The 18,837-nt window shown below is 53.5% G+C and overlaps 1 protein-coding gene and 1 long non-coding RNA gene across 3 annotated transcripts in view; one reads left to right on the forward strand and one right to left on the reverse strand.

Moving 5' to 3' along the window:
* The first annotated feature begins 4,266 nt into the window (after positions 1–4,266).
* Positions 4,267–18,837, forward strand: part of AHCYL2 (adenosylhomocysteinase like 2) — a 79,752-nt gene continuing 65,181 nt past the window's right edge. The window contains exon 1 of the mRNA XM_051773705.1: positions 4,267–4,683. Coding sequence (XP_051629665.1) covers positions 4,282–4,683 — 402 coding nt within the window. The 5' untranslated portion in view covers positions 4,267–4,281. The remainder of the gene's footprint in view (positions 4,684–18,837) is intronic.
* On the reverse strand, positions 4,706–5,561 carry LOC127463823 (uncharacterized). Of its 2 annotated transcripts, none has more exons than XR_007901002.1 (3): positions 5,439–5,561; positions 5,173–5,398; positions 4,706–5,131 (listed from the first exon to the last, which is right to left on the reverse strand). It is a non-coding gene; the product is annotated as an uncharacterized LOC127463823 (long non-coding RNA). The 2 variants fall into 2 exon arrangements; XR_007901001.1 differs by having other exon boundaries at positions 4,709–5,090.

Here is an 18,837-nt window from a genome sequence, read left to right on the forward strand (position 1 = left end):
CCTGTGAATCCACTTAGCCACTCATCCCCAGGGACAAAGGCTGGCATTGTCCATCCAGCTGGTTGCCTTTGCCATAATTAAATGAAGGAGAACTCTGGATAGCCCAGGCTGGTCACAGGGATGTTGACAGGAGGAATTGATGGCTGCAGGAAAATGGGATTGCTGGAATCAGATGGGCAAATGCTGAATCATCCGAAAAACATCCAAAATTTCTCTCAGTGGGACAGAGGGACAATCAGAAGGGGGAATGTTATAGGGTGGTATTGATTTCCAGTTTGGAATTATATATCCTGGCAGGATGGCAACCGTCTTTTGGGATCCAGGAGGGTGCTGGTGTCTTAAAGAATTGAAAAACTTCCATAGAAATCTCTTCTTTTCCCTCTTTTCTTCGTGCCTGGAAGGCTCAGCTGTTGCAGTGGTGCTGGGAAAAGCTTCCCTGCAGCTGGATCACTGTGGGGCTGGAGAGGAGCCAGTACCATCCCAGGTAACAGCAGCTTGGCTGCTTTGAACTGGGAGGAGGGAAGTGAAAAGGATCCATATGGAGCTGTCCTGCCCTCTGTCACACTCCTGGCTGCTGATTCCGTATTCCAGCACTGCTTTTAGGGCTGAACATCACAGGAATGGGCAAACCAGACTGTGGAAGTAATGAGTCCTGCCTCTGGCACTGCCACATGATGCCAACCATTCCCCATGGCATGGTGTGCTTGGATGGAGGGTTTCAGGGAATGTGGCCAATCAGGAGGTGAATGGCTCAGCCACACTCGATTTTGTGGCTGTGGTGGGGGAGAAAAACTTGGGATTTCCTTCTTTGTTTAAGATCAAAGCGTGGGTGTCCACACAGAGCACCTGGGATTTCCTCCATCCTTCCTCCCTGGTTGTCACCTGCCAGAAAATCCCAGAACCCCTGAGGTTGGAAAAGCCCTCCCAGCCCATGGATCCCCCCTGGGCCCCATCCCCACCTTGGCCCCCAGCCCAGAGCACTGAGTGCCACGGCCAGGCCTTCCTGGGACACCTCCAGGGATGGGCACTCCAAACCTCCCTGGGCAGCCCCTGCCAAGGCCTCCCCACCCTTTCCAGCAACAAATTCCTCCTCAGCCCCAACCTGACCCTCCCCTGGCCCAGCCTGAGGCCGTTCCCTCTTGTCCCCTCTGTCCTCTTGAAGGCAAAGAGGAGACACATCTGACATCCATGTCTGACCTTGCTCTCCCCTCACCTTTGGGCTACGACTGGCTCCAGTTTGGGGGATAACATGCCTGTGTCCCACCTCTGCTCCACCCCACCTGGGTGCCCAACTGCCAGGCAAAGGCATCCCGACCTCGCTGTCCTCCCCACGCCAGCCCCAACCTCCCTCTGGCACGGCTCTCACAGAGCCCTGACTGTTCCAGCTGCTCCATCCTCCCTCACCAAACAGCCTCTCCCTTCCTCTGCTGATATCCCTTGTTTTCCCAGATAGATCTCGGAGCACAGCCCAGCTCTTTGCTCCACTCGTGTGGATCTCTGGAGGCTGTGACAGAGTCTGTTTAGGAGGGGTTTGTGCCGTGATGGGATGGAGACACATCCAGTTAGCACCGGGGCTTTTGGGTGTGCTGAGATCAGGGTAGGACCTTTTTCCTGGGAAAACACCTCCCCATTTGAGGACTGCACCGTTTGAAAGGGCAGGAGGGTGAAGATCCTGAGCCAGGTGGGCAATGCTGGTCCAAAGGACCAAACCCGGGATCAGGATTTTGCCTCGGTCAAGGGGGGGCAAAACAACCTGGCATTTTTCTGTCGGATCGGGAGACCTGTGGCACCGGGAGACGATAAATTCTGGAGGATTTCTGCCGGCACCGGGTCAGCACAAGCCCCTCTCCGCAGCAGGAGCTGGGATTTGCTCGGAGCCTGCTCTGGTCTTGCAGCGTCGATGGAAGGGGAGGGATATTCGTCTGCCACAGCTTCAAATCCCTCCCACAGCGGCTTTCAAAGAGCTCTGTTTTCAAAGGCCCCTTCGAGACTGAAATCAGCCCCGAGACGGAGTTTTCTGATCCTTGGCAGAGGGAGAAACGTGCTGTGGAATCGGATCCTGATTTTGCTTCAGTAGGAAACAGCGTTAGTTCAGTAAAGTCGGGAGTTCTCATCACTTTCCAAGGACAAAGTAATGCGCTGCTTCTCCTTTAACTCCAATCCCCCTCTCACATTCCTCCCGTCGTCCTCTCCGGTGCCTCGGAGCCCATTAAATGCTTTACAACCCTTTCTTTCCTGAAATCCTTCTTCAGCTTCCAGGTTTTGCTGCCCGCTCCTTCCATTGCTCCACTCCTTGATTTTTGGGGAGGTTTCAGTGAGCTCCCCCCTCTCCTTTCTCTCCCTCTCTCTGTCTCCTCTCCCTCTGCTCTCCTCCAGCTCCTCCTGAGCTCTGAGCTCCTCCGGGGCTTATGAGTGACTTAACTTGGGAATTCGACACTGGATCATCCCAATCTTGCCAGGTGTTTGTCCCTCATGTTTCTAACTCTTGGCATTTCTGGTGGACCTGAAGCTCCCCTCAAGCTTGCAGAGTTTCCTGCCTTTCTGTTTCCCAGCCTTTTCCACATCCCTCCTGCTTGCCTGATCACATCCCTGTCCTTTTGTCTCCAACTGGCCCAACATGTTGGATGTGACCTCCCTTTGCATCCACTCAGCCCCAAAACCACAGGCTTCAGTCCTTGGCGTGTGCCCAGAGATACTGCAATAACCCAGTAATGATAATGATGATAATGATAATAAACAGCTGCTCTGGGCAACCTGGGCCAGGGCCTGCCCACCCTCCCAGCCAGCAATTCCTTCCCCATATCCCATCCATCCCTGCCCTCTGGCACTGGGAAGCCATTCCCTGTGTGCTGTCCCTCCATCCCTTGTCCCCAGCCCCTCTCCAGCTCTCCTGGAGCCCCTTTAGGCCCTGCCAGGGGCTCTCAGCTCTCCCTGGAGCCTTCTCTTCTCCAGGGGAACCCCCCCAGCTCTCCAGGGGAACCCCCCCAGCTCTCCAGGGGAACTCACTCAGAGCAGAGGGGCTCCAGCCCTGGCAGCAGCTCCGGGGCCTCCTCTGGACTCTCTCCAGCAGCTCCACGTCCTCCTGCTGTTGTTCCCAGGGCTGGAGCAGCTCTGCAGGGGGGTCTCAGCTGAGGGGGCAGAGGGGCAGAATCCCCCCTGCCCTGCTGTGGGATCAGTGCAGGGCACGGGGGGGTTCTGGGCTGGGTCATGTCCAGCCTCTCACCCACCAACACCCCAAATCCTTCTCTCAGGGCTGCTCTCAAAAGAAATGATAATAATAAAAAGATGGGTTTGCATTCCTTAAGAGGCACGTTCCCAAAGAACTGGATTTAGAAAAGGCAGCTCCTTACTGCCTTGTGCCTGTGGCAGGGCTCTGTGGTTGGCAGACCTGGCAGGACAGCAAGTTCCAGGCTCCCTGTGCCAGGATGTTGCGGCTCCTCCTTTCCATGGGTTTTCCTGGCACACCCGGCCCAAGGAACCGCCTGGCTGACACTGGGAGGATGCAAAGTCTGATGAGTGATGGAGTTCAGAGAAGGAGTTGGGAAGGAGCAGCAGGAGGGGCTGAGGGAGCTGGGGGGGCTCATCCTGGAGCAAAGGAGGCTCAGGGGGGACCTTCTGGCTCTGCAAGTCCCTGCCAGGAGGGGGGAGCCGGGGGGGTCGGGCTCTGCTGCCAGGGAACAAGGGCCAGGCCAAGGGGAAACGGCCTCAGGCTGGGCCAGGGGAGGGTCAGGTTGGGGCTGAGGAGGAATTTGTTGCTGGAAAGGGTGGGGAGGCCTTGGCAGGGGCTGCCCAGGGAGGTTTGGAGTGCCCAGCCCTGGAGGTGTCCCAGGAAGGCCTGGCCGTGGCACTCAGTGCTCTGGGCTGGGGGACAAGGTGGGGATGGGGCCCAGGGTGGACTCGATGATCTTGGAGGTCTTTTCCAACAGCACCGATCCTGTGCCCGGAGGCTGAAACACCGAAAATCCACCAAAACGAGTAAACACCAACTAAACTTCTCCACCTGGACGGACGTTCAGCCACGGCCGGCAGTCCCGCGCAGGCCTACAACTCCCATCGCGCCCCGCGCGGCGCCGCGAGAAGGCGTGTCCGCAGCTACGCCGCGGGGGCTGCCGGGAGCTGTAGTCGCGGCGGGGCGGGGCGCGGGCGGCGGGACTGCAGTTCCCGTGGTGCAGCGCGGCCCCGAGGGCGGCGGGGCGGGCCGGGCCGGGCCGGGGCGGAGCGGAGCCGGCGGCCCTTGGGGAGCCGGAGCCGGAGGAGGCGGCAGCAGCGGCGGCGGCGGCGATGTCGGTGCAGGTGGCGGTGGCCGCGCCCGCCGTGGAGCTGAAGGAGCTCGGCGGCCCCATGGACAAGGCGGCGGGGCCGCCGTGCGAGCCCGTGGGCGCTCCCGGCGCGGGGCACGGCGTGGCCGCTGCCGCCTGCCCCGTGCCGGGCGCCGAGCGGGACGCGGCCCCGGCCCCCTCCGCCGAGCGGCCTCCGGGCAGCGGCTGCCCCGGGCTGTCCGCGGCCGCCGGGCTGTCCTCGGCCGCCGCCAAGGCGCCGCAGGCTTCGGCCATGAAGAGGAGCGACCCGCACCACCCCCAGCACCGGCACCGCGACGGCGGCGGCGACAGCGGCGGCGCCGCGGCCGAGGCGCTCGTGAGCCCCGACGGCACCGTCACCGAGGCGCCGCGCACCGTCAAGAAGGTAACGGAGGGCGCTGACCGGGGGACACCCCCGCGGAGGGCAGGGGGGCCGGCCCGGTGCCGGGGGACGCGCCGGTGCCTCCCCCCGGGCGGGGACCGGCGACCGGCGCGGGGGTCCCCGCCGAGCCCCGAGGCGCTCCCGGGGTCCCGGGGGGATGTCCCTGTGGCCGTGCGGGTGCTCCGGTGCCGCGGCTGCGTTTGGGGGACACGTTCTCCCGTGGCTGGGGGTCCTGTCTGTGCCTCGGGCCGCCCCCCCGCCCACCGTGCCTGTGCTGCGGGTACGCGTGGGGTGACACTGGGTGCGTGTCCACCCCACTCCTGCACACCTGAGTGACACTGGGTGCGTGTCCACCCCACTCCTGCACACCTGAGTGACACTGGCTGCGTGTCCACCCCACTCCTGCACACCTGAGTGACACTGGGTGCTTGTCCACCCCACTCCTGCACACCTGGGTGACACTGGGTGTGTGTCCACCCCACTCCTGCACACCTGGGTGACACTGGGTGTCTTTACACCCCACTCAGGTGGCACTGGGTGCATCCACACCCCACTCCTGGACACCCAGGTGACACTGGGTGTCTTTACACTCCACTCAGGTGACACTGGGTACATTTACACCCCACTCCTGCACACTCGAGTGACACTGGGTGCATTTACACCCCAGTCCTGCACACTTGGATGACATCGGGTACATTCACACCCCACTCCTGCACACCTGGTGACACTGGGTACATTTACACCCCAGTCCTGCACACCTGGGTGACACTGGGTGCATTCACACCCCACTCCTGCACACCTGGGTGACACTGGGTGTATTCACACCCCGCTCCTGCACACTCGAGTGACACTGGGTGCATTCACACCCCGCTCTTGCACCCCCAGGCGTTGGGATGTCTGTGGGCAATGCGGTATGTGAGCTCTGGGGTGTGTGTGGGTTCACTCCAGGTTCATGTCCCCAGGGTTATCTGCTCGCTTGGAAATATGGATAAGGCCCAGATAAAAACGTTCCGAGCGCTGCCGGTGACGTTGGCACGCGGGGCACGGCCAGGTGTGTCCAGGCTGGATGCTGGAGATCCCTGTGCCTCGGGAGGTAGGGCTGGGGACGTGATTGCACCCACCCCGGGGGGGTCCTTGGGGTGCCCCTTTCCCAGGAGTGCCCCTTTCCCAGGAGTGCCCCTTTCCCAGGAGTGCCCCTGTCCTGGCTGCCCTCTGGAATCACGTGGTGTTCCTGGTTGGATCCGTGTTGGATGTGCACCTGTGGATATGGCAGGTACCCACCGTCCCCTCGGGGTAGGTGCAGGGAGTGAGTAACCTCTGGGTAGGTGCATTATCCATGTGTAGGTGTGACCTGTTCTCGTAGATCCATCCGAGCTCCCCAGGTGGATGCACCCATGGACATGGATACTCCCTGGAGTAGGGAATGCTGTAGGTACAGCCAGACATCCCACTGTGGGTGGATGTAGGGGATGCACGTTTTCCACAGGCTCCCGAGTTGCTGGGGCCTGGCATCCTTCCCGTTGGAAATCTCAGCAGAAGGAGTTTTTCCTCATAGTGCAAGAACCTTTTGGGGGATGTAGGGGAAATGTCCCTGTCGCAAGGGGAACCTCCCACCTCACTCCATCTCCATACTGATGGGCTTCCACCCTTTTTCCTCGTTGCTCTGATGTTTTCTCTCCCCGTGGAAGACCCAGGCTGAGGGAGTTTGTCTCCGTAACCACGATCTCCTTCCGTGTGGCTTCCCTGAAACTGGAGTCTCTCCTGGAGACTTCTTGGGAAGGAGCACATCCCTGTAAGGCAGGGTTGTCTGGATCAAGGGCTCCTCCATCCCTTTAGGAATCCCTGCTCTGGGGTTCAGTTCCCCAGTAAAGGACATTTTTCTGCTAAAATCGTGACTCCCCTCCCCAGTGTCTGGAGCCCTCTCCATTTGATATCCTAATTCCATCTCTATTTTTAGAGACCCTCGGGGCATCCATATTTCTCCTCAAATGTTCTTAATGCTTCTGAACTCCTCTCTTATCCCTCTCCATTCTTATTTTTTGTGTGTTAAACCACAGATAGGGTTTTTCTCCCCGCACTCCTCTCCCGAATTCCGTGGCGTCGGATTCCATCAGTGAGTCGGGGAGGGAAGGGGCATCTCGGTGGGGTCAAACCAGCTCCAATCCCGTATCCCTGCCTGGATGCTCCGAGTCACAGCAGCAGGTGCCTCCCAAGGGCAGAGCAGAGGGATGCCAGGCTTCCAGGAGAAACCTGGATGCGGGAGGAGCAGCCAGGAGGCTGGTGGAGCAGCAGCAGTGCCCAGCTGGCTCCTGTGCCGGGTTTGTTTGGGAGCTGCCAATCTGTCTGGTTGCTAAAGGAAGCTGGGTGTGTTGTTGGGGGGGATCTGGGAGTACAGGCTGTTCCTTCCCTTGCTTTTCCCTGCTCTGTTGCTTCCCAGTGACTTCAGCCCGTGTTCTGGTGACTCCACAGTGGTCAGGAGGAATTTTATTTACTGGAGCCACAAATCCAGAGTCCTTCCCACTGTTCCTTGGGAAGTCATGGCATAAACCACCGGGTTTGGTAGCCATAAAATCGTTCCCAGGCCTGTGACTGTAACATCAGGCATGTGGAGCTGAAGCATCTGGGGGAAGAAGGTTTAGTGCAAAAATAAGCCTGAAAGAAGCAGATAAATTTCTGTAGTCAGAGCCAATGGAACCTTGCTGAAATAAAGGTAAAGGTCTAGTTAAAATAGATTAAATTTGCAGTGAAACTGTAATTCTTAACAGTGTTTGTCTGGGAGAAGAAAATCTCAGTAGGTTTTTCTCGACCTGTTTATTGTATTTTATGTGGTTTAGATATTATATTTATATATTTTTCCTGTGTTTTTTCCTTTCCCTGATATTTTAACACGCATTCCTGAAATGCTGCGCTGCCAAATTTTGATTTTGTAGTTCCAAGACAAAAACAGGGTTCCCAGAAAACAGCAATGACTCTTTTTTCTTTTTTCTAATACCACCCTCATTTTAAATCTACTTTTATGCCAGTTTAGTGCTTTACTTATGTCTGCCTTTGGAGGCTTGAATTCATTTTCTACCATTTTCCTTGGTAGAGTGTAAAATAGGGAGTAGTAGCCTATGGGTAGATAATGTATATAGAAAATATATGTAGATTATATTTTTATATGTATGTAGTGTGTATATATATATATAACACATATATATATTATATATATACACACTATAGGTAGTTCTGGGCTTGTCTCTGCTACCTGCGGGGTGATTCCCATGAGATCCCAGGGGAGATGGGGTGTTGTTGTTCCCTTTAGATTCTTGCTGCTGTTCTGTGCTCTCCAGAAATGGCTGAAATTCCTCATTTTTGCAGTGGCACTGGACTTGTGCAGCTGCCTGTGCCTGTGGATGTGTCTGTGACCTCCACGGGTGCCTGTGCAGGGGGACGGAGCCGAATCCCGCTTGTCCGGAGCTCCCTCTGTGCCTGGGGTGTGGGATACTGGCCTGAGCTCAGCAGTTCTCCAGACCCTCTCCTGACCCTCCTGCCGGGTTCTCCCACGGCTCCAACATCAGGGAGCTCAAACTGCACAAAATTGCTCCCTGCAGGTCGAGTAGGTTTTCCACTGACGCGATTCCGTCCAACGCGGGGCCGAGGAAGAGCCGGGAACGGGGCGGGAGCAGTGTCACGGTGTGCTGGGGTCACACCACGGCACAGGGGCGGGTTGGTGGGGATGGGAGGGATGGAAAAGCCTCTCCAGCAGCAGCTGGATGCTGCCCTGGCCGGGCTGTGGCACGGATGTGGCTGTGGGAGAGTCAGGAGGTGCGTGGGGAGCTCTGCCGGCCCCGCTCCCGCAGCGAGGGGAACTGAACCGAGGGGCTGAGTAACAACCTCAGGTGTCCTGGGCTAAACTCACCCCTGCCTGTGAGTCAGGCCCTGAGTCACATGGATTGTTTGCGATTTTGGGTTGAAATGTGGTGTTTTGATGATGAGGTGATCGCTCATCAGCTTTGGGGGGGTGGTGGCCACTTGTGTTAATTCCTTGAGCGTTCCTTGATCAGAGCGGCTGAGAGCCACGGAACTTCTGGAAATGTTGTTGTTCGTGGAGTGGGAGCTGCAATTAAGACTCTTAAACTGATTAGTTGGATGATCTCAGCCTTGTAATAACTCTGTGCCCCTCTTTTGCTGAGAGAAGAATCACGGAATCGCAGGATGGGTTGGGTTGGAAGGGACCATAAAGCTCATGCAGTTCCAACCCCCCCCCCCATAAGAATAACTTTGATTTAAACAGATTCAGTCCTTGGTTTAATGATTCTGAAGTGCTTGGCAAGCCAGGCTTTGTAGGCAAGTGAGGCTTTGTGACTGCTTGTACCCCACACTGGGAAGGTTAAACGGCAGCAACTGTGTCGCTGCAAAGTTTCATATGAAGCAAATACCAATTTACAAAGCAAAAGGTTATTTTTCTCCTGTGCCAACCCCTCTGCACAAAGCCCAGGCTGACTCCTTGGGGTTCAAGCTGTGTTCTTTTGCTCCTTAGCAGAGGTTTTAGGCTGGGGAGGGGTTGATTTGCTGGTGCTGCTGGTTCATTGGGTGGGCTGGAGCAGGGCACAGCTTGCTCTTCCAGAGCCAGGGGCTGTGAGAAGGGGTGGCTTTTGTCTGTGGGAGAGGGACAAATAATGAGGTGACACCCTTGTGTAATGTCACTGCTTGAGTAGAACCCTCCTGAAACTCCTGAGCGTGAAACCCCCCCTGGTGCAGGGATTGCATCCAGATAAATGCCTGCTGCTCGCTGGACTGGCACATCACCTGACCGGGAGCTGCCAGGGGAGGTTTTGTTCTGCTAGGACTATAAATGACTCTCATGTGGCTTGTCTAAATGATGACTCTGACCTTGGCTCCCAGCAGATTTCACCGCCTGTGATGGAAACGTCGCTTCTCCCTCGTAAAATGTGGGTGAATTCCCCCCTTTTGTGGGGCAGGGGGGTGGGGTTTTTTGGCTCCTTTGGGAATTTCCCACATCCTCCTTCCCCGCTCTTCTGCTCGCTCCGCTCCATTTCCTTCTAAACCCCAGTGCTCACTTATGCCAGGTAATAAATGCTTCCCCCTGGGGCTGAATTCCCAAGTGCTGCACATAATGAGCGTGGTTGGAATGCTGTTTAGGAAAACCTTGTCATGGGAGGGAGGCCATGTTCCTTTATTACCTGTGATGATCGTGGGCTGTCTCCGGCGGAGACGTGCCGCTTAATTTTAAGAAGGTGCCTGGAACTGTGTGCACAGATCGATACCTCAACCTTTGGGACCGAGGACTGGGGAGGGAAGAGGAGATTAAAGGAGGCTGGGGAAGAAGGGACAGGGCAGCGATGGCTGTGAGCACCGTGGAAGGCTGTAAGATGGAACGGGGCGCAGGCCGGGGAACCTCAGACGTTGTGGCTGGGAAAGGCCGTGGCACTGCACCTCTGCTCCTGTCTCGGGTCAAAATTAGCGGAGCACAGAAAGATCTTTGTGTCTGTGTCTTTCCTGGAGGGCCAGAAACCCGATCTTTGAATTTATGGGCAATTAAAGGCGTTGTCGTAGCTTTGGCCCCGAGTCGGCGCGTGAAAAATGAGCCGGGGAAGGGAATTGCGGCCTCCGGAGCCGTGTGTGACCTCTCGGGTTTTGTTTTCAACTCTGCCCAGTGAACTGGAAAACAACGTGATCGATTGAACTCCAGCGAGGAGGAGACGGAGGGAAAGCTGGAAAGGAAGGAAGGATCCAGGTAGCCCAGGTGTAACGGGAAGATTTCTGCACGTGACAGGGGACCTGCAGCGTTGGTTAAATCAAGGAACGCTGAAAGAGTGGAATTCTCAAAATGTCATAGAGCTGCCACAGTGGGAGGCTACAAAAAACCAAACACTTAACTTTTTTTTCTTTGGTATTTAGAATATTATAAATAGATATTTAGGGGGAGATGGAACTGGGTGATCTTTAAGGTCCCTTCCGGCCCAAACCCTTCTGTAATTCTGTGATTTATTTTCTATTTCAATTTTGCAGATTCCAGCCAGAAGCCCGAGAGTAGAACCTCAGTCATGGGAAGGAAACCTCCTTGGGGTAGGATGGTTGATGTCCTGTTCAATCCCTGTGTAGAAACGGGAAGCTGTAGGTTACAAATGTGAATGAGGAGTGGAAGAGCCTGAGAAATAAAGTCCAGCCTCTAAAGAAAATCACTGGAGGCTGTTTGCTTTAAATCCCAGCGAAACTGTTACACTCCGGGGCTTGGAATGAGCAACAAAGTGACAGGGAGGAAAAGAGGGAGTTAAGGATAAAATAAGCTTTGAGTATTTCTTGCACCCAATCCTCGGTGCTCAGGTCTGCAGCGAAAGGCAATTCTAGCCAAGGGAAAAAAACCCTGAAATGCCTCAATTTCGGGCTAGAAAAGCCATAGTTTAGTTCCATCCTTTGGTGGCTGCTCTGGTGTCAGTTCAGGGCTTTATTTTTGTGCTGGGAAGTTTGTAAATGGGAGCACGAGGTGTGGGAGCTCCCGGGAGGAGCAGCCGGCGCTGACGCAGGGAGGCAAAAACGGGCCGTGTTTGCAGTCCCAGCATCAACCCCGTCAGAATCATCCATTCCAGGGGATCTCCCTGAGACCCAGGGGAAATATTGCCACGAGGTGAAAAGGGAGGGAAGGGTTTGGTCAGTCCTGTTCTCTCTGCAGCTGTGGGAAATGCCGCTGTCCCTCGCAGAGGTGATCCTGGAGAGCACAGCTGGGGGTGTTTGTGCACTGCATTAATCCAAACCCTGCGCTGGGAGAAGCCACTAAATGACAAGAGAGGCCCGAGGAACGTGGAATAATGCTTTTTCAGGCAGCTGGGAGGCCAAAGATTTAAAAAAAAAACCCAAAAAATCATTTTTTGGAGAACATTTCTCATCTGACCCTTTTTCCACTCGAGACCTTGAAGCAGTAAATCGCTGGTGGGCAGAATAGCTTTAGGAAATATGGTTTTGTGGGTTGTTTTTTGTTCCCAGATATATTTGGGGAAGGCCAGTGTTGTTGAAGTACGTTGGCCTGGCGTTTTTTTGCATCAAAAACTTGCACAGCTCTTCCCAGAGCAGGAACTCAGCCTTTGCAGGTGGAGCTGTTGATGAACCACTGTCTTCCTAAGGAAACTTGGAAACTCGATATGTTTTGTAGGAGCAGCTCAGTTTCTCTGTGCTTACTCCAAAATAGAGTTCCTAGAATGAGGAATGCTGAGGTTATAATGGAGTCATGGAATGGTTTGGGGTGGGAAGGACCTTAAAACCCACCTCATTCCAACCCCTGCCACGGGCAGGGATGCTTTCCATGAGATCAGGCTGCTCCAGGACTGATCAGAAGTTGTTATTCTCCAAAAGTCTACGTGGAGCTGATTAAATTGGCACCTTGATTTATGATGCTTCTCCCTAATTATGGAGAGAGAGAGTTTGTGCTGCAGAGAGAACCTTTAATTGTGGAGGGTTGTTTAATTTAGCACAGTGTTATTATTGGAAAATGTACATTTATAGTTATATAAATCCATATTGAAATATCTTTTAGTTTTATTATAGTAGAAATGTGCACAGATGTCTGGGATGAAGCAGCTGTTAAAGGAGAGCCGAGGATTTCGTGGGACTTTCTAGAAGATTCTGTGACCAACAGAGCAGTTCCCTGCAGGGAATGACACTGGCAGGGACTTTTCTGGGGGTTGGTTGGTTATCCAGCTTGTGTCTGAGTTGAAAGGCTTTCCTGCAAATGTAACACTGGGATAAGCAGGGATGGGGGAGAGCCTGGAACTGACATTCCAAATGGCTCCCCAGAGGGCTGGGGTGCTTTGGGGGGTATTTTCCAGCTTTTCCAAGATAGTACCAGGTTTATAGCTGGACTCCTCATCCCTGGATGAGGGCAAGTTGGACAGGGCTTGGAGCAACCTGGGCTAGTGGAAGGTGTCCCTGCCCATGGCAGGGGGTGGCACTGGATGGGCTTTAAGGTCCCTTCCCACCCAAACCGTTCCAGGATTCTCTGAATGTGCTGAAATTAAAGCCACTTGTCAATAAACTTGGGGGTTCCTGTGATCTGGGGACCATCTGACCTTTGTCCCCAACCCTGTTGTGCCCTTATTAAATGTCGAGGCAGAGTTCCCACCGGCTCCAGTGGGAGCTTCTCCAAGTCCTGGATGGTGAGCCGTGACGAGAGGGTGATCCCACAGTGAATGCCCAGCTGTGGGGAGGTGCCTGGCGTTGCTGAAAACTTGTCTGAACAGATGGAGGCAGCCCCAGGAATTGGTCAGACCTGAGTCACTCGGTGTCCTTTCTCCCCAGGATGCAGCAGCTCCCAGAGCAGGGCTGGCACCTGCACCCGCCTGCAGAGACCTGCCTGGAGCAGGGGAAACCACGGAATTTAAATACACAGGGCAGCAGGTAACAGCCCAACCAACCCCTTGTTCTTCCCAAAGTCTTCTGCACTTTGCACTCTTCGCACTCTCCCTGCAGCTTCCCGGGGGGAAGAGCAAAACATCAGGAAATCCAACCCTCAAACTGTTCAGTCCTCTGATGGAGACAAGTTCTCCACACAGCAGCAGTGGGTGCACTTATGTGCAGAATATATAACTAACAACCATAATTCTGGAGGTTCTTTACTTTTGGTCAGCTTCCCAGCCTTAATATTCCCCTAATTTTCAGCCTTTTCCTGTGTGAAGTGGAAAGCTGCAGCGCTCCGACCTTGCTTTAAATTGCACTGTTGGAACTCCAGGTATTTATTTTTTTTTTTCTCCTGGCAGAGCCTTAAATAGGCAGCCAGTTGCATTTTTCATGAGTGTCAGAAAGAGGAGGAAAAGTCAGTTGAAAAATTAGTCCCTTCCAAGGAACTGCTGAACCACCTGATGGCAAATTTCATTCTGAAAGTGTTCAAAAATTGGAGTCTGAGGGTGCCTCGAGCTGGGAGTTGGGAAGCTTTGCTTCTTGTTTACTCCTCAGAGGTGAAGTGATCGATGTTTCACCGTGAAGTTATGTGAGAAAAGCCAGGGAATGGACTGTTCCCATAAAAAATGACTCAAGGACCAATTTAGGGAAACAGCTTCCAGCAGTTCGTGCCGGTATCTGTTCCCAGTGGTTTCCTTCCAGCTCCCCCAAAGCCTGCTGACTCAGGTTTGGGGTTCTCTCCAGGACTCCAGTGTTTCTGGAGGTGGGGAAATGGGCTTGGATCCTTCTCAGTATGGGCTGAGATGGCTTTTATTGTTTGCAGATTGCACTGATGTGTTCGATGTGGGGGTTTTTTGGGTTCAAAAAAAAACCCCCAACCTGTGACACTCTGGGCCGTAATTTCCATCATTTCAGTTTTCATTAATTGAAGCGCTTTCAGTAAAATAAATTGCTGCAGTTTTTCTCCTCTTCGTTGGCGTTGAATCCTCTCCAGTCCTTCTGCTGTTACTGGGTGAGATTCCAAGAGCTGATAACAAAATCCTCAAGTAATTTAGAAAAGAGTTGATTCTCTTGGAGATCCTTGTGTGCATGAGGTTTTATTACTTGGGTGTGCTTTCAGCAAGGACGCTGAGTCTGATACTTGGCAAGGAGGGCACGTATTATTTTTGTTTAATTGGTTATTTTTGGACTCTGAGAAGCCACTTGGCCAAGTTTGGGCCTGAGAAACCACAAGGAGATGGTGAAGTGTCCCTTTATTTCATGCCCTGTGTGCTCCAAGGTGGGGAATTGCTGGGAAGGTGACAAGTTCGTGGGGCTGGGGGACACTGGCTGTGACTGTTGGGAGATTTGCTCTTTGCTGGGTTGCTTTGGGAAGTCAGGACGTGGAGAAGTGACAGTGGCAGGACAAGAGGAAACGGCCTCGAGTTGTGCCAGGGAAGATTCAGGTTGGAAAATTGGGAAAATTTCTTCCTGGAAAGGGCTGTCAGACATTGGAAGGGGCTGCCCAGGGCAGGGGGGAGTCCCCATTCCTGGGGGGATTTCCAAGCCCTGTGGATGTGGCACTTGGGGACATGGGGCAGTGGTGGCCTTGGCAGTGCTGGGGGAGGGTTGGACTCGATCTCAGAGCGCTTTTCCAACCTAAACAATTCCATGATTCCGTGGAGACTGAAGGTCTCTGCTTGGAAAGGAACAGCTCCACAATGCAGTTGGTGTCCTGGTCTGGAGAGAGGGGCAGGATTTGGAAGGAGGTCGTGCCATGCCGGGGTGTTCCTGTCAGCAAGGGCTGGAATATCAGCTTTTCCTGGCCCTTCCCTGTTTCCTCTGGGGGCTTCTATCCATCTGTTTTCCTCATTAGCATCCATGGTCTTCTGGAAAGGTCCAACAAGCTCGACTAGTGCTCTGAAGGATTTTAGGCTTGAGTGGCTAAAACCTTAGTTCAAGCTTAAATAGAGGAGTCAGGGTTTGGGTCTGTTCCCACCTTGCCATAATCCCCAATCCCAACATCAGTGGGAATTTTAGCTGGTGGGGAAAAGACACTGGAGAGGAGGATAACCAAGCAGTAGAGTAAACAGTGGCAGAAGTGCTGAATCCCAGAGAACCCCAAATCCCAGAGTATCCTGATTTTTGTTGTCTGACTTTGTCACGCGCCCAAATAACGCCGGGATGAGCACGGGACAGGCACAACAACTCCGGCTGCACCAAAGGATTGAGGGAGGGGAATTCCCTTGAGCCACTGTTGCATCTCGCTGTGGAACCTCCCCTGTGTTCCTGGGGTTCACAACTCCCAACAAATCCACGGGATCTGCTCCTTCTGGACGTTATTTTGAATTTCTTCGTTCGAGGTTCGCGAACCGAAGGCCGGACGTTGCACCCACAGTTCTCCCCTCTGTGTTTGCTTTGTCCAACAATAAGGGCTTTTTCTCAGCCCTTCTTGCGTGGTTTGATCCATGGGGTTCATCCCTAGCCACGGTTTTGGGGGATGTTGTAGCAAATGGGATTCTGAGGGGCACTGGGGAGGAACTAATGCTTTTGAAAGCCTCCCTCGTGCAGGAATGAAGGCAAAGGAGCACCTTGGCAGTGTGGCACAACCCCAATCCCAAAGGGTTCCAGGCTCCAGGGCTGTGCTGGTGATTTTGTAGGATCTGAGGACTGTGCATACAACATCTGTGTCTACATTATCTGATGGGATATCACAAATGGGGAGCGAATTCTTTCCCCTGCCCCTTTTAAAGCTCATGGAGGACCATTTAGGGCTTCCCAGAAAGCAAGGCTGATACCCCTGCAGGTCAGGGCTTTGCTGCTTCTTGGTTTGCCTTTGGGAAAAGTGCTGGATTATGGACATTTCAGGCTGGGAAAGAGCAATACAATGTCTTTGATGCTTTCTCAGAGTTAGGAATGGAGCTTCATCCTGTGGTACTGAGGGAAGAGTCCATACAAACATAAGAACTGGAGGTCCAGGAGGAATCCCAGAGAGCAGAGGGCATGAAGGAGAAGATAATGAAGTGAAGGTAAAAGTAATTTGTGTTTTAATAGGGAGAAAAGTGATATTTGGCTTTACTGTCCTGGAAGTGACCACTGGATGGTGCCTGTGGAAAGCTCTGACCTCAAGGAGTCCTGCTCTCAAAATTCCTGGAGAAAGGATCCACCTTGGCTTTGCTCACTGGGAAGAGGTCGTCGAGTTCCAACCCCTCAAAAAGAACAGAGCAGGTTTGGGGGGAGTTTCTCTGTCCAGACTAAGGTCAGCTTTGCTCATCACACCTACACTGAAATTACAGGAATATTTTCCAAACAACTTATGGGCAGTGGTCAGGGAAGAAACTTGGAGAACCTCTTCCTCACAGACCCTTGTGCCCAACTCTCCATGTTTGATATCCAGGTTGTTTTATTCTCCCCATAACAAGGAATATTTCATCCTGCACCTTTGCCTCGATACGATGTCTTTGTACTTTTATTTTTCCTTTATTATAAAATTAGGGAGGCTGTGTTTGACTCAACAAATAGTGTTTAATTTTGGTTCTGCTCGGGCTCATCCTTCACCTCCACGTGGATAAAAGTGACAGAGAACTTGCTGGAGATGGACACAGAGGAAACACTTCCCTCAACAAAACACTTTTGGGGTCTTTTTCCCCCCTCCTTTTTTCCTCTTTTTTTCTTTTTTTTTTTTTTGAGTCAACATCTCCTGCAATAATCCAGGCTTTAAGTTGGTTTAAATTGGGTTATTCACTGCTAATGTTATGCAAGATTCCTGATTAGTGGTGTGGAGTCGGGAGTTGTGAGACTACTCGGAGCGGGGATGGAATTAACGTCGCCGTGGCAACCATTGTAATTAAAATGGGCTTCCTTGGGAAGCGGGGCCGGGACCGGGTGTGCCAGGGCTGCATCCATTCATCCCTGCCCTGGGAAGGGGTTATGTAAAATCCAGGGCCGGGCACTCGGGGTGAATCCTTTGTGAGCCGAGCCTCGTCTCGGACAAGCAGGACCCGTTGGCTCCCTCGGATTCATTCCTTAAGTGTTCCTTCCCATAATATTCCAGCTCTCCAGTCCAGGTGCTGTTGGAGTGCAGAGCTCAGTGTGAACCAAACGTGGTGGTGAGGATGCACAGCCACCTCTGCCCTGGCCTCGTGGTTCCTTTGGCTTGTACATTGAACCAATTCCTACAATTCCGGCTCATTATCCCAGTTCTGGCTCGTGGAAAAGCTCTGGATGAACAGTGTGGCTCTGGGCTGTTGTTTTGGTGAGTTTGGATGTGGCTCCTCTGGATGTTTGTATGGCTGGAGGAGCAGAGGGGCAGCACAGGGAGCTGGAGCAACTCGGAATCCCAGAATCCCTGAGGCTGGAAAAGCCCTCCCAGCCCATGGATCCACCCCGGGCCCCATCCCCACCTTGTCCCCCAGCCCAGAGCACTGAGTGCCACGGCCAGGCCTTCCTGGGACACCTCCAGGGCTGGGCACTCCAAACCTCCCTGGGCAGCCCCTGCCAAGGCCTCCCCACCCTTTCCAGCAACAAATTCCTCCTCAGCCCCAACCTGACCCTCCCCTGGCCCAGCCTGAGGCCGTTTCCCCTTGGTCTGTCGCTGTGAAGTCCTTTGAACACAGGCTGAGAGACCTCGAACATCCCTTCCACCCCAAACCATTCCATGATTCTATAATGATTCTGTGATTCACAGAGGAACAATGGTGGAGAAATCCCTAAATGTCAAAGCTGGAGGAAAAACTCATCATATGAATTTTCATGAAAACCTTGGAGTGTCAGAGCTGTTCTCATGCCATGGGGCACTTTCTAAACCCCAAGTAATTTTTCCTATTATTTTCAATTTAACCCATTGTTTCTTGGCATCTCGTGGTACTTTTGAGTGAAAGGTGACTCAGAGGTTTCTCTTCATGCTTTCAACAGTTCCTTTGTTTGGTGGTTCCTTCTTCCCTCGTGTAAGGACACTGCTGTTCCTCACTGGTGATTCCTCGGTGACCTTACAGATGTTCTTCCTTTTGTGGAGCAGCTGCTTTGCTGCTCTGCCCCAAACAGATGATTTCCAAACAGATGAATTGTGTCCTGGTCAACATCTGGGGGGAAGGGAGCAAGGGAAGGAAAACAGAGGGAGAGAGGATTTTTTTTTTAATGAGTGGCTGCTCTTCACCCTTCGCTGTCTCAAGGGTGGTGGTTTGTGCTGCTCTGATTTTATACTGGTCAGGTGGGATGAGGAGGTTTTTGGGATCCTTTTTGCTGTTTCAGGCCACACAAAATCATGGAATGGTTTGGGTGGGAAGGGACCTTAAAGCCCATCTAGCCCCACCCCTGCTATGGGCAGGGACACCTTCCACTAGCCCAGGTGGCTCCAAGCCCTGTCCAACCTGGCCTTGGACACTTCCAGGGATCCAGGGGCAGCCACAGCTTCTCTGGGAAATCCATTCCAGCTCCTCCCCACCTTCCCAGGGAAGAATTCCTACCCAATATCCCATCTAAATTCACCTCCTTACAGCTTAAGGCCATCTGAAGGTGATGTTTGCAGGGGCTATGCAGGGATGGGCCCATCAAGTGCTGGCTCACGTGCTTCCCTTGGATGGAAAGGGTTCTGTACACCCCTCATTCCCTGATGGATGTAAAGATGCCACAAGGACACGGCAGCAAACCCTCCATCCCCGGGAAGTGCTCCCCACACACAGTATTTGGTAAACACCTTTCCCACAGACTGGAGCCCAGAATGTTTAAGCTGAACACAGTCCAAATTGATGCAGAGTAGGAGTGAAAAGAAAGGGAGAGGAAAAA

This window comes from Manacus candei, unplaced genomic scaffold (assembly GCF_025592945.1).
Source record: "Manacus candei isolate 608988 ecotype Guabito, Panama unplaced genomic scaffold, ASM2559294v1 h1tg000174l, whole genome shotgun sequence".
NCBI classification, from domain to species: Eukaryota; Metazoa; Chordata; class Aves; order Passeriformes; family Pipridae; genus Manacus; species Manacus candei.